The 17,408-nt window shown below is 49.5% G+C and overlaps 1 protein-coding gene across 1 annotated transcript in view; it reads right to left on the bottom strand.

Annotated features, from left to right (window-relative positions):
- LOC310799437 (dual specificity calcium/calmodulin-dependent 3',5'-cyclic nucleotide phosphodiesterase 1A-like) overlaps positions 1-17,408 on the bottom strand; it is a gene marked incomplete at both ends in the record, with an annotated part of 131,599 nt that overhangs the window by 27,736 nt on the left and 86,455 nt on the right. The window contains 2 exons of the mRNA XM_083662019.1: positions 9,972-10,092; positions 11,318-11,419. Of these exons, the coding sequence (XP_083518145.1) occupies positions 9,972-10,092; positions 11,318-11,419 (223 nt within the window). The remainder of the gene's footprint in view (positions 1-9,971; positions 10,093-11,317; positions 11,420-17,408) is intronic.

Here is a 17,408-nt window from a genome sequence, read left to right on the forward strand (position 1 = left end):
GAACTCAAGCTCTCACTAGTGCCTACTTCGCTGCGTACGCAGCATTATGGAAGACTGTCATTTTTGCTCCAAAAATTACTTTACATTAAAACCTGACCACGCCCCTTTAGGTGACGTGGTGCCCCCCTGGGCTGACTGGGCCTCCCACCTCGCCCCCGTGACTACGTCACGGCCAGTCAGCCCAGGGGCCGTCACTCTTCGCTTCTTCCAGCCAGTGTGAGGACGTCGTTTTCTTAAGCTCCGCGGTTAGCTCTAAAGTCAGTGCTCTTCATAGCTTGGACAAATAGACTCGCTTCGGTTCATTTGCCCACCTTCGAGAGGTTCGCGTGGACGAGATAAATCAGGATTCGGGGACCCGTTCCTGTGCTCTTCACCAGCGGCATCGGATCAAGTCATCCAAAGCTAAGAGTATCTTCTTTGCTAACTGTTATATTACTGCCGCTGTGCAGTGCATGTATTACTGCCGCCGCGCAGTGCATGTATTAACGTTTCCCCGGCTGGGTTAACGTTGTTAGGCTCGAGCGCAAGACTCAGGTCTGCACTCATAACTTTTAGCTAGGTTGCACACGTGCAGAATAGCTTGTACCGTTAAGCACTAGAACAACAGGCTAATTAGCACAGTTGTCACAGTTAGCTAGCTTGCATCCGTGCGGTTACTACTGTTGCTAGGTACTGTAGGCGCCAGCTACTAGCGTTAGCGCGCGCACGTTCCTCCGGCTGGAGTAACGTTAGATAGATAGCTAGCTAGTCGTCTCGTGCAGCTAGCAGCTAGCTTAGCACTCCAGCATCTTCACCGTTGCAAGCGACTGTAGACAGTCAGCTTACACGGTTAACTCCCGCTAATTCTGGTACAGTCGGCGGGGCTTGTTGGCGGGTTAGCTTCTGCTCACTCGCACAATGAACCGGGCGGCTGACATGAGACAGAGGGAGACAGCCAAGAGCTGTGTTAGCTGTGAGGCTACTTTGGCGATCCAGGACCGCCACAGCCAGTGTGTGTTTTGCCTCGGGCACAACCATGCTAGCGACGCCCTGTTGAAGTCAGACTTCTGCCGGGCATGCGAAGGCTTTACCCTGGCCGTTTTACGGGAGAGAGCGATGCTCTTTGTCCAGGTGGGCCCGCGGCTTAGCCACGCACCTCCCGACGGAGGCGCGTGCGGTGGGTCTGACCGCTCGGAGGAAGAGGAGTTACCTGAAGAGCAGGGCTCCCCGGTCCTACCCGAACGGCAGAGTTTGAACTGGGGGGACGAGCCCATCGACCCTGTGTTAGAACAGGGGGGGTTTTTCCCCTATGACCCCATCATTCCCCCCCAGGACGCCCCCCAAGAGGAGTTGTCTGGCGGGGAGGAATGGGACCGCGCGACCGCGGCCACCTCTCTGTTAGGGACCCGTTCGGAGGCTAGCCTCAACGAGCCCTATCAGAAGCAGTTTCTGGGGGTAATGTCTAGGGCTGCAGCTAAGCTTGGCATCGCTCGGGCCGAAACACCTCCGCCCCTCGAATCAGTGCTGTGGGGTTGCTATTACCAGCCACTCCAGGCACCACAGGCACCCCGCCCGAAGCCACGGCTGCCCGTCTGTATAGACGTGGTTCGCGCGGTGCAGTCAGGATGGGAAAGGCCTCAGGAGGCCAAGCCGCTCTGCGCGGGCATGGCTCCATGGTCGGCCTTAGAGGGGGCGGATAAACTCGCGTTAACCGCGATGCCTCCTATCGAGGACATGGTGGCCAGACACCTGGCCCCTAACTCCGCGAGGCCTACTTTGCCCTCTAAAGCGTGCCAACTTACAGCCAAGTTGGCCGAAAAGGCGTACTTGGCGGCGGGGCAGTCCGCCGCCATGACCAACAACCTGGCCATTCTGCAGGGCTACCAGGCGGTGCTCCTGCGGGACATGCAAGGTGACCCTGCCCCCGAGCTGTTTACAGAGCTCAGGATGGCCACGGATTACGCCATGCGTATGGTAGACTGCCTGGCGCAGAACAGTGGGAAGGTCATGGCCTTCTCCGTTCTCACCCACCGCCACCTGTGGCTAAATCTTACCCAGCTCCCTGAGCAGGATAAGAGGAGGCTGCTGGGGGCTCAGATCTCCCCGGGGGGCCTGTTCGGCTCCTCCGTGGAAGACTTGGCCCAGCGGTTGGAGACGCGTCAGAGGAACGCGGCGGCGGTCAGCTCCTTCTTGCCCAAGCGGGCCAAGGGGGAGGACCGCCGGTTCCAGGTCCAAGCGCGTGCGCAGAGTCGTCCTCCGGGGCCTCCGCCGCCGCGGACCGCCCCGCGTCAGCGGTTACGAGTCTCACCGGCTAGGGCGCCCCCAGTGGATGCGCCCCACCCAGCCGCGGTGGGCCCATCATGGGTCCCACGGCAGGCCAGGGTACGCGGCCCCCGCCCCTTAAAACGAGGAGGTGCGCGGGGAGCGGGTAACCAGTCCCGTACTTAGTCACCTCCCTGGGGAAGGGGGGGGGGGCTATGAGCCCACCGTCGTTGGAGCTCAGCGCTCAACTTCGGTCTGGGACTCAGCAGGGGCCTACCCAACCCAGCTCGCCAGGGCTTGGCTTCAGGGCCAGCCTTCGGCTTGTAGCTTTAGGGACAAGCCCACCGTCCTCGGTGCCCAGCGCCCGAGCCCGGTCGGGAGCTCTCCTTGGATCGCTTATCCGCCATCAGGAGGCCCCCGGGACAAGCCCACCATCGATGGTGCCATGGGCCCATCGTTGGTCGGGAGCTCTCCTGGGGACCGCGCGAGCGGACGAGCCCGCATCCCGCGGTCAAAAGAGAGGCCTGCCTCCTTACTCCCCCCAGCCGGCGAAAGCCGCACGGCTGGGGGGTTTCGCCGGTTCAACACACTCACAGGGCACGTCAGTAGGCGGAGCCCGCGTAAGAAACCGGCAGGGGGGCTTAGCCTCGTTTGTCCCGCCCCCCCTTTTTCTTCCCCAACCAAAGCACCGGGTCGCCCGGTGCCCAACAATATACTAAACAGACCATCGTTGCCCGACAGACTCGAGGCCTGGGAGCGTCTGTGTTCCCCGTCCCCGTGGCTGCGGCACACCCTTCGGAAGGGTTACGCCATGCAGTTTGCCAGGGCCCCACCCAGGTTCGACGGGACCCACGATACGGTCGTGGAGGGGGAGTTCATAAACATACTCCACAAGGAGGTCATTTCGCTCCTCGCCAAGGGGGCGATCCGCTCGGTCCCCAAGGCAGAGGTGCGCTCGGGGTTCTACCACAGGTACTTCGTCGTGCCCAAAAAGGACGGCTCCATGCGTCCAATTCTGGACCTCCGGCGCCTCAACAACACGCTGAGGAAGCTCCCGTTCCGAATGCTCTCTTTTCCCCACCTCTTCAACGCGTTGAGACAGGGGGATTTCTTTACTTCCGTGGACCTGAAAGATGCGTTCTTCCATGTCCACATGGTCAAGAGACACAGGAAATACCTGAGGTTCTCCTTCCTAGGGAAGGCTTACGAGTTCTGTGTCTTGCCTTTCGGCATGTCATTGAGCCCGCGAACCTTCACGGCTTTCGTGGAGACGGCCTTGGCCCCCCTCCGCACGAGAGGGGTTCGCATCTTCCTTTACCTCGACGACGCTCTTATTGTGGCCGGCTCGAGGATCGATGCCATGAAACATACCAAGGTGGTGACCGATCGATCACCTGCAAACCTTAGGGTTTCTGGTGAACTGGAAAAAGAGCTGCCTCGCCCCAGAACAGACGGCGATCTTCCTGGGGCTCGAGTTGAACTCCCTGGCTATGCGAGCCTGCCTTTCGCGGGAGCGACAGGCGCGCACGGTGCGGACAGCGAGGACATTAAGTCGATGCTCCTCGGTGTCAGTGCTTCAGTGCACAGTCATGTTGGGCCTGATGGCCTCGGCGCTGCATGTGCTCCCTTTGGGGAGGCTACACATGCGTCCGTTCCAGATCTGGTTCCTTGCGTTGCGCTTGGATCCAGCCAGGGACCGTCATCGCAGGGTGCCTATGACAGGTCAGGCCCGCCTGGCTTTGGCCATGTGGGCAGACCCCCGTTACCTATCGAGGGGCACTCGATTGGGCCCGGTCCCGCTCAGGCTAGTGATTCGCACCGACGCCTCCCTCTGGGGTTGGGGTGCGGTGTGCGGGTTTCTGTCGGCGAACGGCCGGTGGGAAGCTCAGGAGCATCGCCACATAAACGTCTTGGAGCTGGAGGCAATCCGCCTCGCTCTGCTTCATTTCCAGCGAGTCATACATGGACGCCATGTGCTGATTCGCTCGGACGATCGCCCACCTGAACAAACAGGGCGGTGTGCGGTCGAAGACTTTGAACCGGTTAGCGGCGGAGATTCACCTGTGGGCGTATCCCCGTCTCCTGTCAGTGTCGGCGGTCTATCTGCCGGGACGGCTGAATTACGGCGCCGACCTGCTGTCTCGAGGCTACCCCCGTCACACGGAGTGGTGCCTCCACCCTCAGGTGGTGGAACAGATTTGGGCCAGGTTCGGTCGTGCCCGCGTCGATCTCTTCGCATCGCGGCGCGCGACGCACTGCCCATTGTGGTTCTCAATCCAGGAGGACAGCCCCCCGTTGGGACACGACGCGTTGGCGAACGCATGGCCACGGGAGGGGCTCTATGCGTTTCCACCGATCCCCCTGATCCGTCAGGTGTTGGACAGGGTCAGGGAACAGCGTCTCCGGCTCGTTCTAGTGGCCCCGTTCTGGCCCAGGCAGACGTGGTTTGCGGACCTGGTCTCCCTGGCGCAGGGCCCGCCGTGGGCATTGCCGGTGCGGGCCGATCTCCTGTCCCAGGCGGAGGGGGAGGTGTTCCACCCCTCCCCAGGCAGGTGGAAGCTAACAGTTTGGCTCCTGAACGGGACCAGTTGCTAGCACAGGGCTTGCCTGACAATGTGGTGCGCACTATTCAGAGTGCTAGGGCCGCTTCGACCCGCACTCAGTATGCGTACAAGTGGCGGGTTTTTTCGCGATGGTGCACAAGTAAGGGTGTGGATCCAGTGAACTGCAGCGTGCGTCCAGTTCTCTGTTTCCTTCAAAGCTTGCTTGACGCGGGGCAGTCCCCGCAGTCGCTTAAGGTGTACGTAGCCGCGATTTTGGCTTGCCACATGGGGATTGAAGGGACCCCCGTGGGGGTTTGCCCTTTGGTCTCGCGCTTCATGAAGGGGGCGCGTAAACTGCGCCCGCCGTTGCAGTGCGTTTTTCCCAAATGGGACCTGGTTACGGTGCTGGACGGGCTAACGGGTCATCCGTTTGAGCCCTTGGACTCCGCCGATTTAAAGGTTCTGTCCTTAAAGACTGCGCTGCTGCTGGCCTTATCGTTAGGGAAGAGAGTCAGTGACCTGATTGCCCTCTCGGTACAGCAGGCCTGTATGGTTTTTGGGGACGATGGGCGCAGGGTTACGTTGCGACCTAACCCGGCGTACCAGCCCAAGAATATTAATGCCAGCTATAGGTCTATGGTAATAGACTTATCGGCATTCTGTCCCCCGCCGTTCGGTTCGGGTGAGGAGAGATGTTTGCACATGCTGTGCCCCGTAAGGGCGCTCTCGGCCTATGTGGCTAGGACGCGCTCATTACGCATTACAGATCAGCTGTTGGTTTGCTTTGGGCAAAGGGCTCAGGGCGGACCCCTTTCCAAGGATCGCTTATCACACTGGATAGTGGAGGCGATCGCGTTGGCATACTCTGCCGTGGGCAAGGTTCCCCCGGAGGGTATCAAGGCGCATTCTACGCGAGGTGTTGCGACATCCTCTGCGTTGTTGCGTGGTGTGTCGGTGAAGGACATGTGTGCCGCGGCCTCATGGTCCTCTCATCACACTTTCGTCAGGTACTACAGTCTCGACGTGTCCGGTTCGCAGTTTGCGCACGCGGTGCTGTCGGTGGCAAGAAAGTAGTATCGTTGCCACTCTAATATGTCAGACGGTTAGGCATAAACGTTGCCATATGGCCGTGGTTCACCGGTGCCTTTCGGGTCGCCCTGTGGGGTGCTCCCGGCAGCAAGGTCGGTTGAATGGAGGCACTAGTGAGAGCTTGAGTTCGAAACGAAGTAAAACGTTAGGGTTGTGCTACAACCCAGGTTTTACGAGTGAGAACGAGAGCTCTCACTACCCAGCCTTGCTGCGTCGATGCGTCTCTGGGTGCGTCGGATCTCAGCTGGCTGGAAGAAATGAGTGGCGGCCCCTGGGCTGACTGGCCGTGACGTAGTCACGGGGGCGAGGTGGGAGGCCCAGTCAGCCCAGGGGGGCACCACGTCACCTAAAGGGGCGTGGTCAGGTTTTAATGTAAAGTAATTTTTGGAGCAAAAATGACAGTCTTCCATAATGCTGCGTACGCAGCGAAGTAGGCACTAGTGAGAGCTCTCGTTCTCACTCGTAAAACCTGGGTTGTAGCACAACCCTAACGTTTAGAGGAATAACTCATTTTAAATTAACAGTTGTGATGTCATTATTCAGTCTTAACCACCAATATTTGATCCTTTTCTCACTCACTCCTATGTCACCACCTGCTCTCAGGGCTTGAAATTAACTTTTTTGACCACCTGCCAATATGGCTGCTAGATTTTAAAGTTACCAGCCAATTAGAATTTCCACTAGCTGAAATGTTTTTCTTGAAATAAATCAGAATATGAGTGGGTTCATCATAAGTATCAGTAAGTGTCCCAGGATGATCAAAGCCTGTGTTGAGGGTCACACAAACAAAAATGCAGTCTTGAAGCTAAATAAATCCATAACCATTGAGTTGAGTTATTTAAATTTCTACTTCAATGTAGCCTTTTAGTCATAAAGATTATTGAAAGATATTCCATATTCCAGAGTGAAATGCTATAACAGAAGTGGAGAATTGGCCAGAATATGACATGAACATTTGGACACTTATTCAGCGGGTATCTTGCATGTTGCGTTCAGGGGCACTGTGTGTGTAATTTTTTTTTTTTTTTTTTTTTTTTTTGCAATTCCATCGCGGGCCACACAGGTGGCGCCCGGGGGCCGCATCCGGCCTGCGGGCCGTAATTTGCCCATGTATGCCCTAGAATGTTAGTGAAGGTGCGTCCAGCGCCTATTTCGGAGCACCGGAGGGCGGATATTTCACTCAGCAGCTCGGGCATGGCACCTAAATGAGGCACCTAAATCTGGGTTGCAATTCGGTACCGGTAGTATTGGTTGTAAAAGTACCGGTACCATATTGGTACCTTCTTTCGGTACCGAACCCTACACTTCAGTAGAGGTGCTCCGATCGATCGACACGCAATCTGTATCTGCCGATTTTGACCTCAAATATGCGTTCGGCTGATTGCAGATATTGCTTTATTGTTTGCCGATTGCATAGCCGATCATGCTGCACGTGAGAAACACAAGACAGCCCATTTCTCCACAGAGTTAATTGGTGTAAAAAAAAAATGTTCATGTCTTCAATGTCTATCGTTTAACTTTCATAACGTGCTCTAACGTTTATCTCATTGTGTTGCAAATCACACGATTTGCTTTCGTCAGTGTTTTTTTTACTCACCTCCACACTGCACCAGGCAGACTCTGTCAACACGCCCCTTGCGTCTTTGAATCACACAAATCAGCCGGTGAGTAGAGCAGAGAGAAGTTACCTCCAGTCCTCCCCCCTACTGAGGCATTTGCGTGGTGTTAAGTCTGCGTTTGATCCATATTTGCGTCTATCCTCGTAACGTTAACACCTTAAGTGCCATAGCCGAAATAATTCGTCTTACATAATCCAACGCTTAAGTGCCAGAGCCGAGTTTACTCGTCTTACATAAACATTTTTTTTTTTTTGACGGTGGTACATCAATCAACAACTTTTACATCTTCGAGATCACTATTGGAGCAAGATAATGTGTATAATCTATTTTACCGACCCACTAAGTGTTGACAGTGCTCCCCCAGACGACCGAAATCAAAGAAAAAACTGCCGCGGGACCAAGCCGTTCAAGGAAATGCCGTGGCGATTTTACAGTAATCCGTTCAAGACTTGTCTTGCCTGAGAGCGGCCGCGCACCGGCAGCAGCACACAGAGAGCGGAGAGCGATTTGCAAAATAGATCATAGGTGAAACACACTTTGAAACACCTCAGAAAGGCCAGAATCAACATCTGCCCATCGCCCACGCATTCCCCGGCCCATCTTGACTCGCACAAGGAGCGTCTGCACGCAGGCAAGCAGGCAGGCAGGCACACAGGCAGGCAGCAGCAAAAGCGCTTCTGACACGCCCGCTGTACAGCCAGGAGGAGAAGACACACGGAGGGAGGAGTTTGAATGAGAGGGGTGTTTCCTGTTGTTATGGAGGAAATTACTGTTCAAAACTATTGTTTAGAATGTCTGACGGTCTTACTGATGCCAAAAATGAATGGTTAAAGTGACTGTTTCACAAAAAGCCATTTATCTCTGAATAAATTTCCAGACGCTGAAACCATGCTGTACTCAACGGCTAATATCTACATAACTACTAACTCTGCAAACTAACTCTTTTAGACAGAGAAAGCACACATTCTATTAGTTATTTTTAGATGATTGGTGTTCATGAATTCTTAACAGAAAAGAATTCCTGGGCTGTTCTAAAATGAGCCAGAATCGTCAAAAACACCCCTGGCACAACTTACCTACAGGAATGAAAACATGGCTGGCATTCAATGTGTTAATAGCTCGGGTTAGCTTTAGCTGCTTTAGCTTATAAATCTATAAAATAGTTTCCTTGGGTCGAAGTTATTTTTCTTGTGTAACAGGGAAATCCCAGAATGGAGTATTTTTGTTGAGTGAACTGAACTGCATTGAACTGGTAACATGGAAATCCCAAAGTGGAATATTTTTTTCCTTTATAAACTGAACTGAGGGAACTGGACTGAACTATAAAGAACATTCTTCTAGCCATTTAGTTCAACACAGTCTTGTGCTCCAATTATCTCACACACAAAAAAATCATGTTGGCGGTTTCCTTTAGCCTACACCACGGGTCCCCAATTACTTTTCACCAAGGGCCACATTTTGCTGAGGGCCGAGGGCTGGGGGCCACCCTGGCTCCGGCGTGAAAAATTTGGGGCATTTGAAGGCAGGTTTAGAGGAATAACTCATTTTAAATTAACAGTTGTGATGTCATTATTCAGTCTTAACCACCAATATTTGATCCTTTTCTCACTCACTCCTATGTCACCACCTGCTCTCCCTGCAGGGCTTGAAATTAACTTTTTTGACCACCTGCCAATATGGCTGCTAGATTTCAAAGTTACCAGCCAATTAGAATTTCCACTAGCCAAAATGTTTTTCTTGAAATAAACGAGAATATGAGTGGGTTAATTTAAGCATAAGTATCAGTAAGTGGCTGAGGATTCTCAAAGCCTGTTGAGGTTCACACAAGAACAACTCTTGAAGCTAAATAAAACCAAACCATCCAAAACCAACAAGTTAATTATTAAAATGTTTACTTCAATGTAGAACAGTAATTTCTTACACATGAGATTACTTTTAGCCTTTTAGTCATAAAGAGTATTGAAAGACATTCCATATTCCAGACTGAAATGTTATAACAGAAGTGGAGTATTGGCCAGAATGACATGAACATTTGGACACTTATTCAGGGAAATCTTGTTGTTGCGTTCAGGAGCACTGTAAAAAATAAAAATGCAATTCCAGTGCGGGCCGCCAATTGAATAGCCCTGGCCCACACAATATAAAGTAGAAAAAAAGAAAATGTGCTGCACTTTCAATTTGATGCATGAAATGTAGGCCTATGTCAAATGGAAACTGTTCTATAATAGACTGCTATAGCTTCTTAAAAAAGAAAATCTGATAATAATCGGTGTAAGTGCAAGACTGTTATATATTATAATATATTGTTAGAATATTCACATAGCAGGCGAAAATAATACATACTGTACTGCATGCCAAAAACTGCATGGGATTAGCATAACGTGGGCATGCCTGTAAAGGGGAGACTCATGGTACCCACGGGAATCCCCGTAGAACCAGGCCCATTCTGATCCAAGAAAAACCCTAGAAGATTCTCTACCTGTCTGAAGAACTCCTCCAGGAGGGAGGTGGTCCAGCGGTGGTGCATGTCCCATTGTTTGGCTGGGTGGCTGATGTCCGCAGTGTGCAGAAGCAGAGATAATGCCTTGGGCTTGTCTATCCTGGAGACAGGACGCAGAGAGGACTGCAAATCATTCATCCATCCAAAACTCTACTTTGTCTAATACAGGTCAAGACAAGTGCTTTACGGCTTATTATTTCCTTTTGTATAGATATCAGTGTTTCCCCTACCAGTCTACAGGCCTGGCGGGCCCGCCAGGCCAGCAAGGCCTGCGCCAGGCCAGAAAATAAATTGTACCCAATTTTTTTTTTTTTTTTTTTTTTTTTTTAGATTTCCCCCCCTGCTCTCCCCAAAATTTAAATAAACCTTTATGGCATATTATTACAATACAACATACTGGTGTTGACAGTAATAGAAGATGCCAAATCATTCAAAACAATAAGCATTTTGCTTTTAGGATCATTGTGCCAGCGTGCAGCGCTGTTCCAAAACGTGTCAATGTGTGTCGTTGCCTGGGAAACGCACATCCCATAATACATCTGTTCGCATCACATCCCATAATAGTACAATGATACTTGGGATGCCATTGCCAACATGCGAACAGGTTAGCTAAAAGTTTAGCGCTGCCAGCGAGGGCCCCCACCGTTGCGGGCGGGGTACGTTTCGAAATCCCTCCAGGCCTGAACATTTTTCTAGGGGAAACACTGGATATGGGTTGAGGCCATTAAGTCATCTGGAGGAGCAGTCACAACAGTGGGGTTATTGTTTTCACCCTGTGAGTCTGTGTGTATGTCATCATGGGGGGGGGGGGAAAGTGGTCCTGGAGACACCTATTGTAGAGGGAACTACCACAGAAGCTGTTTTGACTACTTTGCCTGGTGTTTATGTTTGTTGATCTGTCTGTGGACAGATTTGGTTAGCGTGATAGGGTAAAAATGGTGCAAGATGCATTCACAAAACTTGTCAGAGTTCAGAGGAAGCATGGTGCTAGTCTAGAGCTTTCCCCAGATCGGCAGAGGGGGTGAAGCAGCGACCGGGGCAGCAGGGGGGAAATTGACCAAGAACAAATGGGGAGAAAATGGGGTGGAAATCAGGAAAAAATACATTTAAATACATTTAATCTTGTCGTTATTTCGGTTAATGAGCGTCGGTTGTCGGTCAGGGAAGAAAATCATTTTTGCCATCATTAATCCCACATATATCTTACTTACATACACATTTACTGTATATGGCAGATCTTCTGCACACCGTGTTATGGAACAAAGGAATACTGACTTGAATCATCATTGAGCAGGGCAATGTTGAAGGTACAGAGCAGTACTTACGCCTCAGGTTGCTGCAGGAAGTTCTTCATAGCTTTGACCTGCTGGAAGTGGCAGGACATGTCAGTGGCCAGCACCATCTCCACCACCAGCGCTCGCAAGTCTCTGAAGGAGAGATGAGGAGAGCACAGTCAGGTCATCCCAGTCGCCACAATAAATTGTTGGCATTTTATGTGCCTGAAAAACAGGGATATGTATTTTGAAACAAAATGTCTGCTAAATCTGTTTCTAAAATGTGGCATTTTACGTCTACAACGCTGGTTAATTTGAAAATCTTGCTGCCTTTCCATTTCCAACACTAAACACAAATAAAACAACTTTGGTTATGGTTAGGCAAGTAAAACAACTTGGTTTGTTTATAGGCAAGTAAAATAACTTGGTTATGTTTAGGCAAATAAAGAAACTGTTTAAGGTTAGGGTTATGGTTATGGTTTGTGTTGGGATTAAAACCAAAAGTACTAACTGTAATCCAGATTATAAATAAATTCCACTTTTGCTGAAATTAAAATGCTGTTTTGGTTGATGCTTGGAAACATTCTGACAACCACACTGTATGTATGGAGGGTGGATCGTGCCTAAATCAAATACAATACACACATTGAAATACTGCACACATTGAAATACAATACACATATTGGAAATACAATACATATATTGAAAATACAATACACATCTGAAGAATACAATACATGTGTAACAATAAATACAATACCAAAATGCTTAAATACAATACACATAATTGAAAATACAATACACATATTGAAAATACAACTGTATTGTATTTTCGACATGTGTATTGTATTTTCGATATGTGTATTGTATTTCGATATGTGTATTGCCTTTTCGATGTGTATTGTATTTCAATGTTTGTATTGTATTGAATTTTGGCATGAATAATCCTGACTGGCATTGAAAAACATGGCATTTTTTCGCTATGGCAACCGCAAATCTCAGGCGAAGCGTATTTAGTTGTGTGTATTGTATTTAGTTGTGTGTATTGTATTTAGTTGTGTGTATTGTATTTCAGTGTGCATTTTTATGACGAGTAGTACTTCTTGATTCTGATTGGCTTGACGTATCACTCCGGACCGGAAGCTCAGCTCAGCTAGCGGCTATGGAGCCATGGAGCAAATTCCTCCTCCCAGTGGGGTCCACGCGTTAGTACGACACCCCATAGGTCAGACTACACATAACTCCGACCACCCGCTAATCCGACCATTGATGTCTACGGCGTGTTTTATCATTGTAGTCTCATAATGTCGACCCTCCATTAATCCGACCATTTTAACGCCATTATTCCGACTGTCGGATTTCATACCCAGTAGTTCGACCTCGCGTAAATCCGCATATATACAGCACTTCCAACAGCCTATAGGCTACGCAGAAATTCCAGTTAGGAGTCAAGTCTCCTGCCAATCTGAGCGTTGGCAACTTGGCAACTTTGGTCGGTGCTTTTTGGCTGGTGTGAAACCGAACCAAACAAGTTGGAATTTCTGGAAAACAAAACAAACTATAATTTTTGTGTCTGGTCTTACGAGGCACCGAAATAACTGTGAAAACGCCGTAATTGTGCGTGGCGTGCACGACCCGCTGCACATTTGCTTCGGAACGAGAGAGAGATGGAGGGTGTATGTGTGTGTGTGTGTGTGTGTGTGTGAGTGAGTGTGTGTGTGTGTGTGTGTGTGTGTGTGAGAGAGAGAGAGAGAGAGAGAGAGTCTCTCTCTCTCTGGAGTCCCACGCAACTGTCTAATTTACTGCGGTCGGATTTTTGGGAGGTCGGATTTATGAGATTAAAATAATAGGGCGGATCTTTGGGTAGTCTAACTCATGAGTGGTCGAACTATTGAGAGGTCGGATGGAAGACTATGACCCCTCCCAGTACCCCTCCTCCACCAGCCACTCATCCTGGGCCCTCAATATGCCCCAGTATGTGTTAGCCTCATGTGGATCAACTTCCATGGGAGTTCGTGGTGTTGTGCAAGGTAACGTCAAAACGACAGGACAATTATCTAGCTAGCTAGACCTCTGGTTAGGACGTTAACGTTACCTTGCACAGCACCACGAACTCTTGATTCCATGGAAGTTGATCCATGTGAGGGTAACGTTACAGACATTGGGGGCACAGGATGAGCTGCTGGAGGAGGGGTACTGGGGGGAGGAATTAGATCCATGGCATTAGCTGCCTCCCGCTGCAGATCGGCCCATGTCTTCGTCGACATTTTGCCAGCAAGGTAGCCAAGGTAGCCAACTTAAGCTTAATTTATACTCTTTAGAAAGTGTCTCTCGACACATGAGCTCTGAGCCAGCTGAGTGGAGCGGGAACGGAGTGATTACGTCACAACTAAAAAAAATGGGAAACATTCCTGACTGACATTGAAAATACAATACACATCTGAAGAATACAATACATGTGTAACAATAAATACAATACCGAAATGCTTAAATACAATACACATATTGAAAATACAATACACATCTCGAAAATACAACAACTGTATTGTATTTTCGATATGTGTATTGTATTTTGATATGTGTATTGTATTTCGATGTATGTATTGTATGTATTGTATTTCAATGTGTGTATTGTATTTGATTATGGCACGAATCACCCATGCCAAAATTCAATACAATACACACATTGAAATACAATACACATATTGAAAAGGCAATACACATATCGAAATACAATACAAGTCTGGATCATCTCTGGCTAGCCAGAGCAGGATATTTTCCGGTTTTACCTTTTTAAACATGAGGGGTCTTTGTTTAGAAACAGCTGGAAATGGTCAGTATTCTCTCTGCCAGTGGGCGGGGGAGGGGGTGCGGGAGCATGCACGTTATTCCCTACAAGGCAAATAGTTGTCGTGTCGTGTGAGTCGGCAGCGGCGCTGTGCTAAATTGAAACAGCTTTAGCGAATCTTTAACCAAACTCCATTCAAAAACATGCCGTTTTAACGGAGTCCATTCCGACCACGAGGGGTGGCAATGTGCCAAAAATTAGCGCTTCCGCCTTTGTTAGGCTACATAAAGCCGCCCAGTCAAAATAGTGGTCGGACCATCGTCAATCACTGTGGGTGATTTATTTTACAAGTGGCATTCAAGTCATATCTGACCAGTTTTCAATGTATTTCTCCCCACAAAAGTTAGGCTTTTTCTGACATGGGAGCAAGCAAGCAGCGCAGCAGTAAGCATCCCTCCTGATGCACCGGACCTGCCTGCCTGCATAGCTGAAGCGCGTTGGGATCCCTCTACCAAACAATTCAAGACGTTTTTGCAGCACTTGAGGAAACCGTGAGTTTGCTCGTTTAATTCGTTGATATAAGCGATTGCCCGAACGATTAATTAATTAATAAACTACGTGAACATGAAGTGCCACCACCAGCCCACATAACAGCTAGCCTACATGATCAGGATCATGAGCTGCCAGAGTTAAACAGCAGCTGCTTTTGCGCTAATGCGGATCCTACACTGGGGACCGAGATGAATATGATACGGACTCGCGAGAGTGCGTGTAGGCCGGCTAATTGTTGTTTAACATGCAGGCCAACCGGCTAGGAGCGGGTTATAATACGGATTCCACTGCATGTTAAGAAGTGGCTTATGTGTATTGTATTTAAGCATTTCGGTATTGTATTTATTGTTACATTACATTACATTACGTCATTTGGCAGACGCTTTAATCCAAAGCGACTTACAATAACACATTTTTGTCAGCAATAGAGCAATCAACTATGCAACACAGTCTATGACAACTACAACCTCTGAAGGAACAGTGGTACAAGTTTAGTTTAGGTTAGTGTTTTTTTTATTTTTTTTTAGAAAGATAGGGAAAGAAGTTAGATCAAGAAGGGCCCAGATGGAGCCTGAAAAGGTGTGTCTTTAGTCTTTTCCAAAAGATCGGCAGTGATTCAGCTGTCCTGACCGAAGGTGGAAGCTCGTTCCACCATTGAGGTGCCAGGGACGAGAAGAGTCGAGATCGGGATGAGCGACTTTTGAGCCCCCGAAGCGAGGGAGGGACGAGTCGTCCTGCACTGGTGGAGGAGCGAAGGGAGCGCTGAGAGGTTTGGAACCTGACCATAGATTGCAGGTACAGGGGAGCTGACTGGTGTACTGCCCTGTAGGCCAGTACCAGTGTCTTGAATTTGATGCGTGCCGAGATGGGAAGCCAGTGGAGGTCTTGGAAGAGGGGAGTGACATGAGAGAATTTGGGTTGGTTGAATACCAGACGGGCTGCAGCGTTCTGAATGAGCTGAAGCGGTCGGATGTCGGTGGCAGGTAGGCCGGCCAGGAGCACGTTGCAATAGTCCAGGCGAGAGATGATAAGTGACTGGACCAGGAGTTGAGTCGCTTCTCTTGTGAGAAAGGGATGGATTTTGCGGATGTTGTAGAGGGAGAACCTACAGGAGCGTGCTGTCGCAGCTATGTTGGCTGAGCAAGACAACTGGTTGTCAAGGATCACCCCAAGGTTTTTAGCTGTTTGGGAGGGAAGTACAGTGGTATTGTCAATGGAGATGGAGAGATCAGCGAGAGAGCAGTCTTTCCCTGGGAGGAAGAGTAGCTCTGTCTTACCAAGGTTGAGCTTGAGGTTTGTATAATGTTACACATGTATTGTATTCTTCAGATGTGTATTGCATTTTCAATATATGTATTGTATTTACAATATGTGTATTGTATTTCAATGTGTGCATAGTATTTCAATGTGTGTATTGTATTTGATTTAGGCACGATCCACCCTCCATATGTATGAACCTGTGTTTGTAAATTGAAATAAGTGACTCCCTAACTGCATCCTCAGTGGTCAAATAAACACTCCTTTTAAAACTGAGACAAAAGCAATTTAAACTGGGAGATAAGGCATAGGTAAGATAAATCATAGGTTTAGTTCAGTTACCCCTCCTTAAAAAGCCTAACTTGGACCCCTCCCTCCCCAAAAACTATAGACCCATATCCAAGCTGCCTTTTGTCTCAAAGGTATTAGAGAAAGTTGTGCCCAACCAACTCACCACCTATCTGTCAAACCATAACCTCTCGGACAAATTTCAATCTGGTTTCCGCAAAAAAACACTCAACTGAAACTGGCCTCCTCAGAGTCTCAAATGACCTCCTGATGTCAGCTGACAATGGTGAATGTTCCATCTTAGTCCTATTGGACCTCAGCGCAGGGTTCGACATGGTCGACCATGCCACCCTGCTGGATAGACTCAGGGAGTGGGTGGGCATATCTGGGAGTGCCCTAAATTGGTGTGCCTCCTACCTCAGGGAGAGAAGCTTCTCTGTGGCTGTGGGCCCTTTTAAGTCCGTCCCCTCTGCCCTTTCGTGTGGCGTGCCTCAAGGTTCCGTCCTTGCGCTTTTCTTCACTCTATATATGCTCCCCCTGGCCTTTCTTATCAGTAAATTCCCAGGTATCTCCAACCACTGCTACGCTGACGACATCCAGCTGTACTGCTCCTTCAAGCCCGACAGTTTGGGGAAACTCACAATTTTACAAGAATGTCTCTCCGCCATGGAAAACTGGATGGGGAGAAATGTCCTTCAACTCAATGATGCAAAGTCCGAGGTGTTAATTATAGCCTCCGACAACATCGCCTCCAGAGTCTCCACGCACCTGGGGGCCTTTAAGGAAAACGTGCACACCCACCTCAGAAACCTGGGCGTCATTTTTGACCAATCAATGCACCTGGACAAAACTCCGGTCCATCATATCACATACCGAACTGGAAATGGCTGTACATGCCTTCATCTCATCCAGACTTGATTACTGTAACTCACTGTTCACCTGCCTCAACAAATCATCTGTCAACCAACTCCAGTTAATTCAAAACACTGCTGCTAGACTGCTCACTAAGTCAAAAAAATCATGTCACATCACCCCCATCCTTGCCGCCCTGCACTGGCTCCCTGTACACTTCAGAATAGATTTCAAAGTCCTTATTTTCACTCACAGAGACCTCCACGGTCACGCCCCCTCCTACATCTCAGACCTCATCCTCCCATACTCCTCCAGCCGGTCACTGAGGTCATCCGATCAGGTGCTCCTGGCGGTCCCCAGGACAAAACTCAAAACAAAAGGGGACCGAGCTTTTGAGGTAATGGC

The sequence above is a fragment of the Poromitra crassiceps genome, assembly GCF_964638095.1.
Source record: "Poromitra crassiceps genome assembly, chromosome: 2".
NCBI lineage: Eukaryota > Metazoa > Chordata > Actinopteri > Beryciformes > Melamphaidae > Poromitra > Poromitra crassiceps.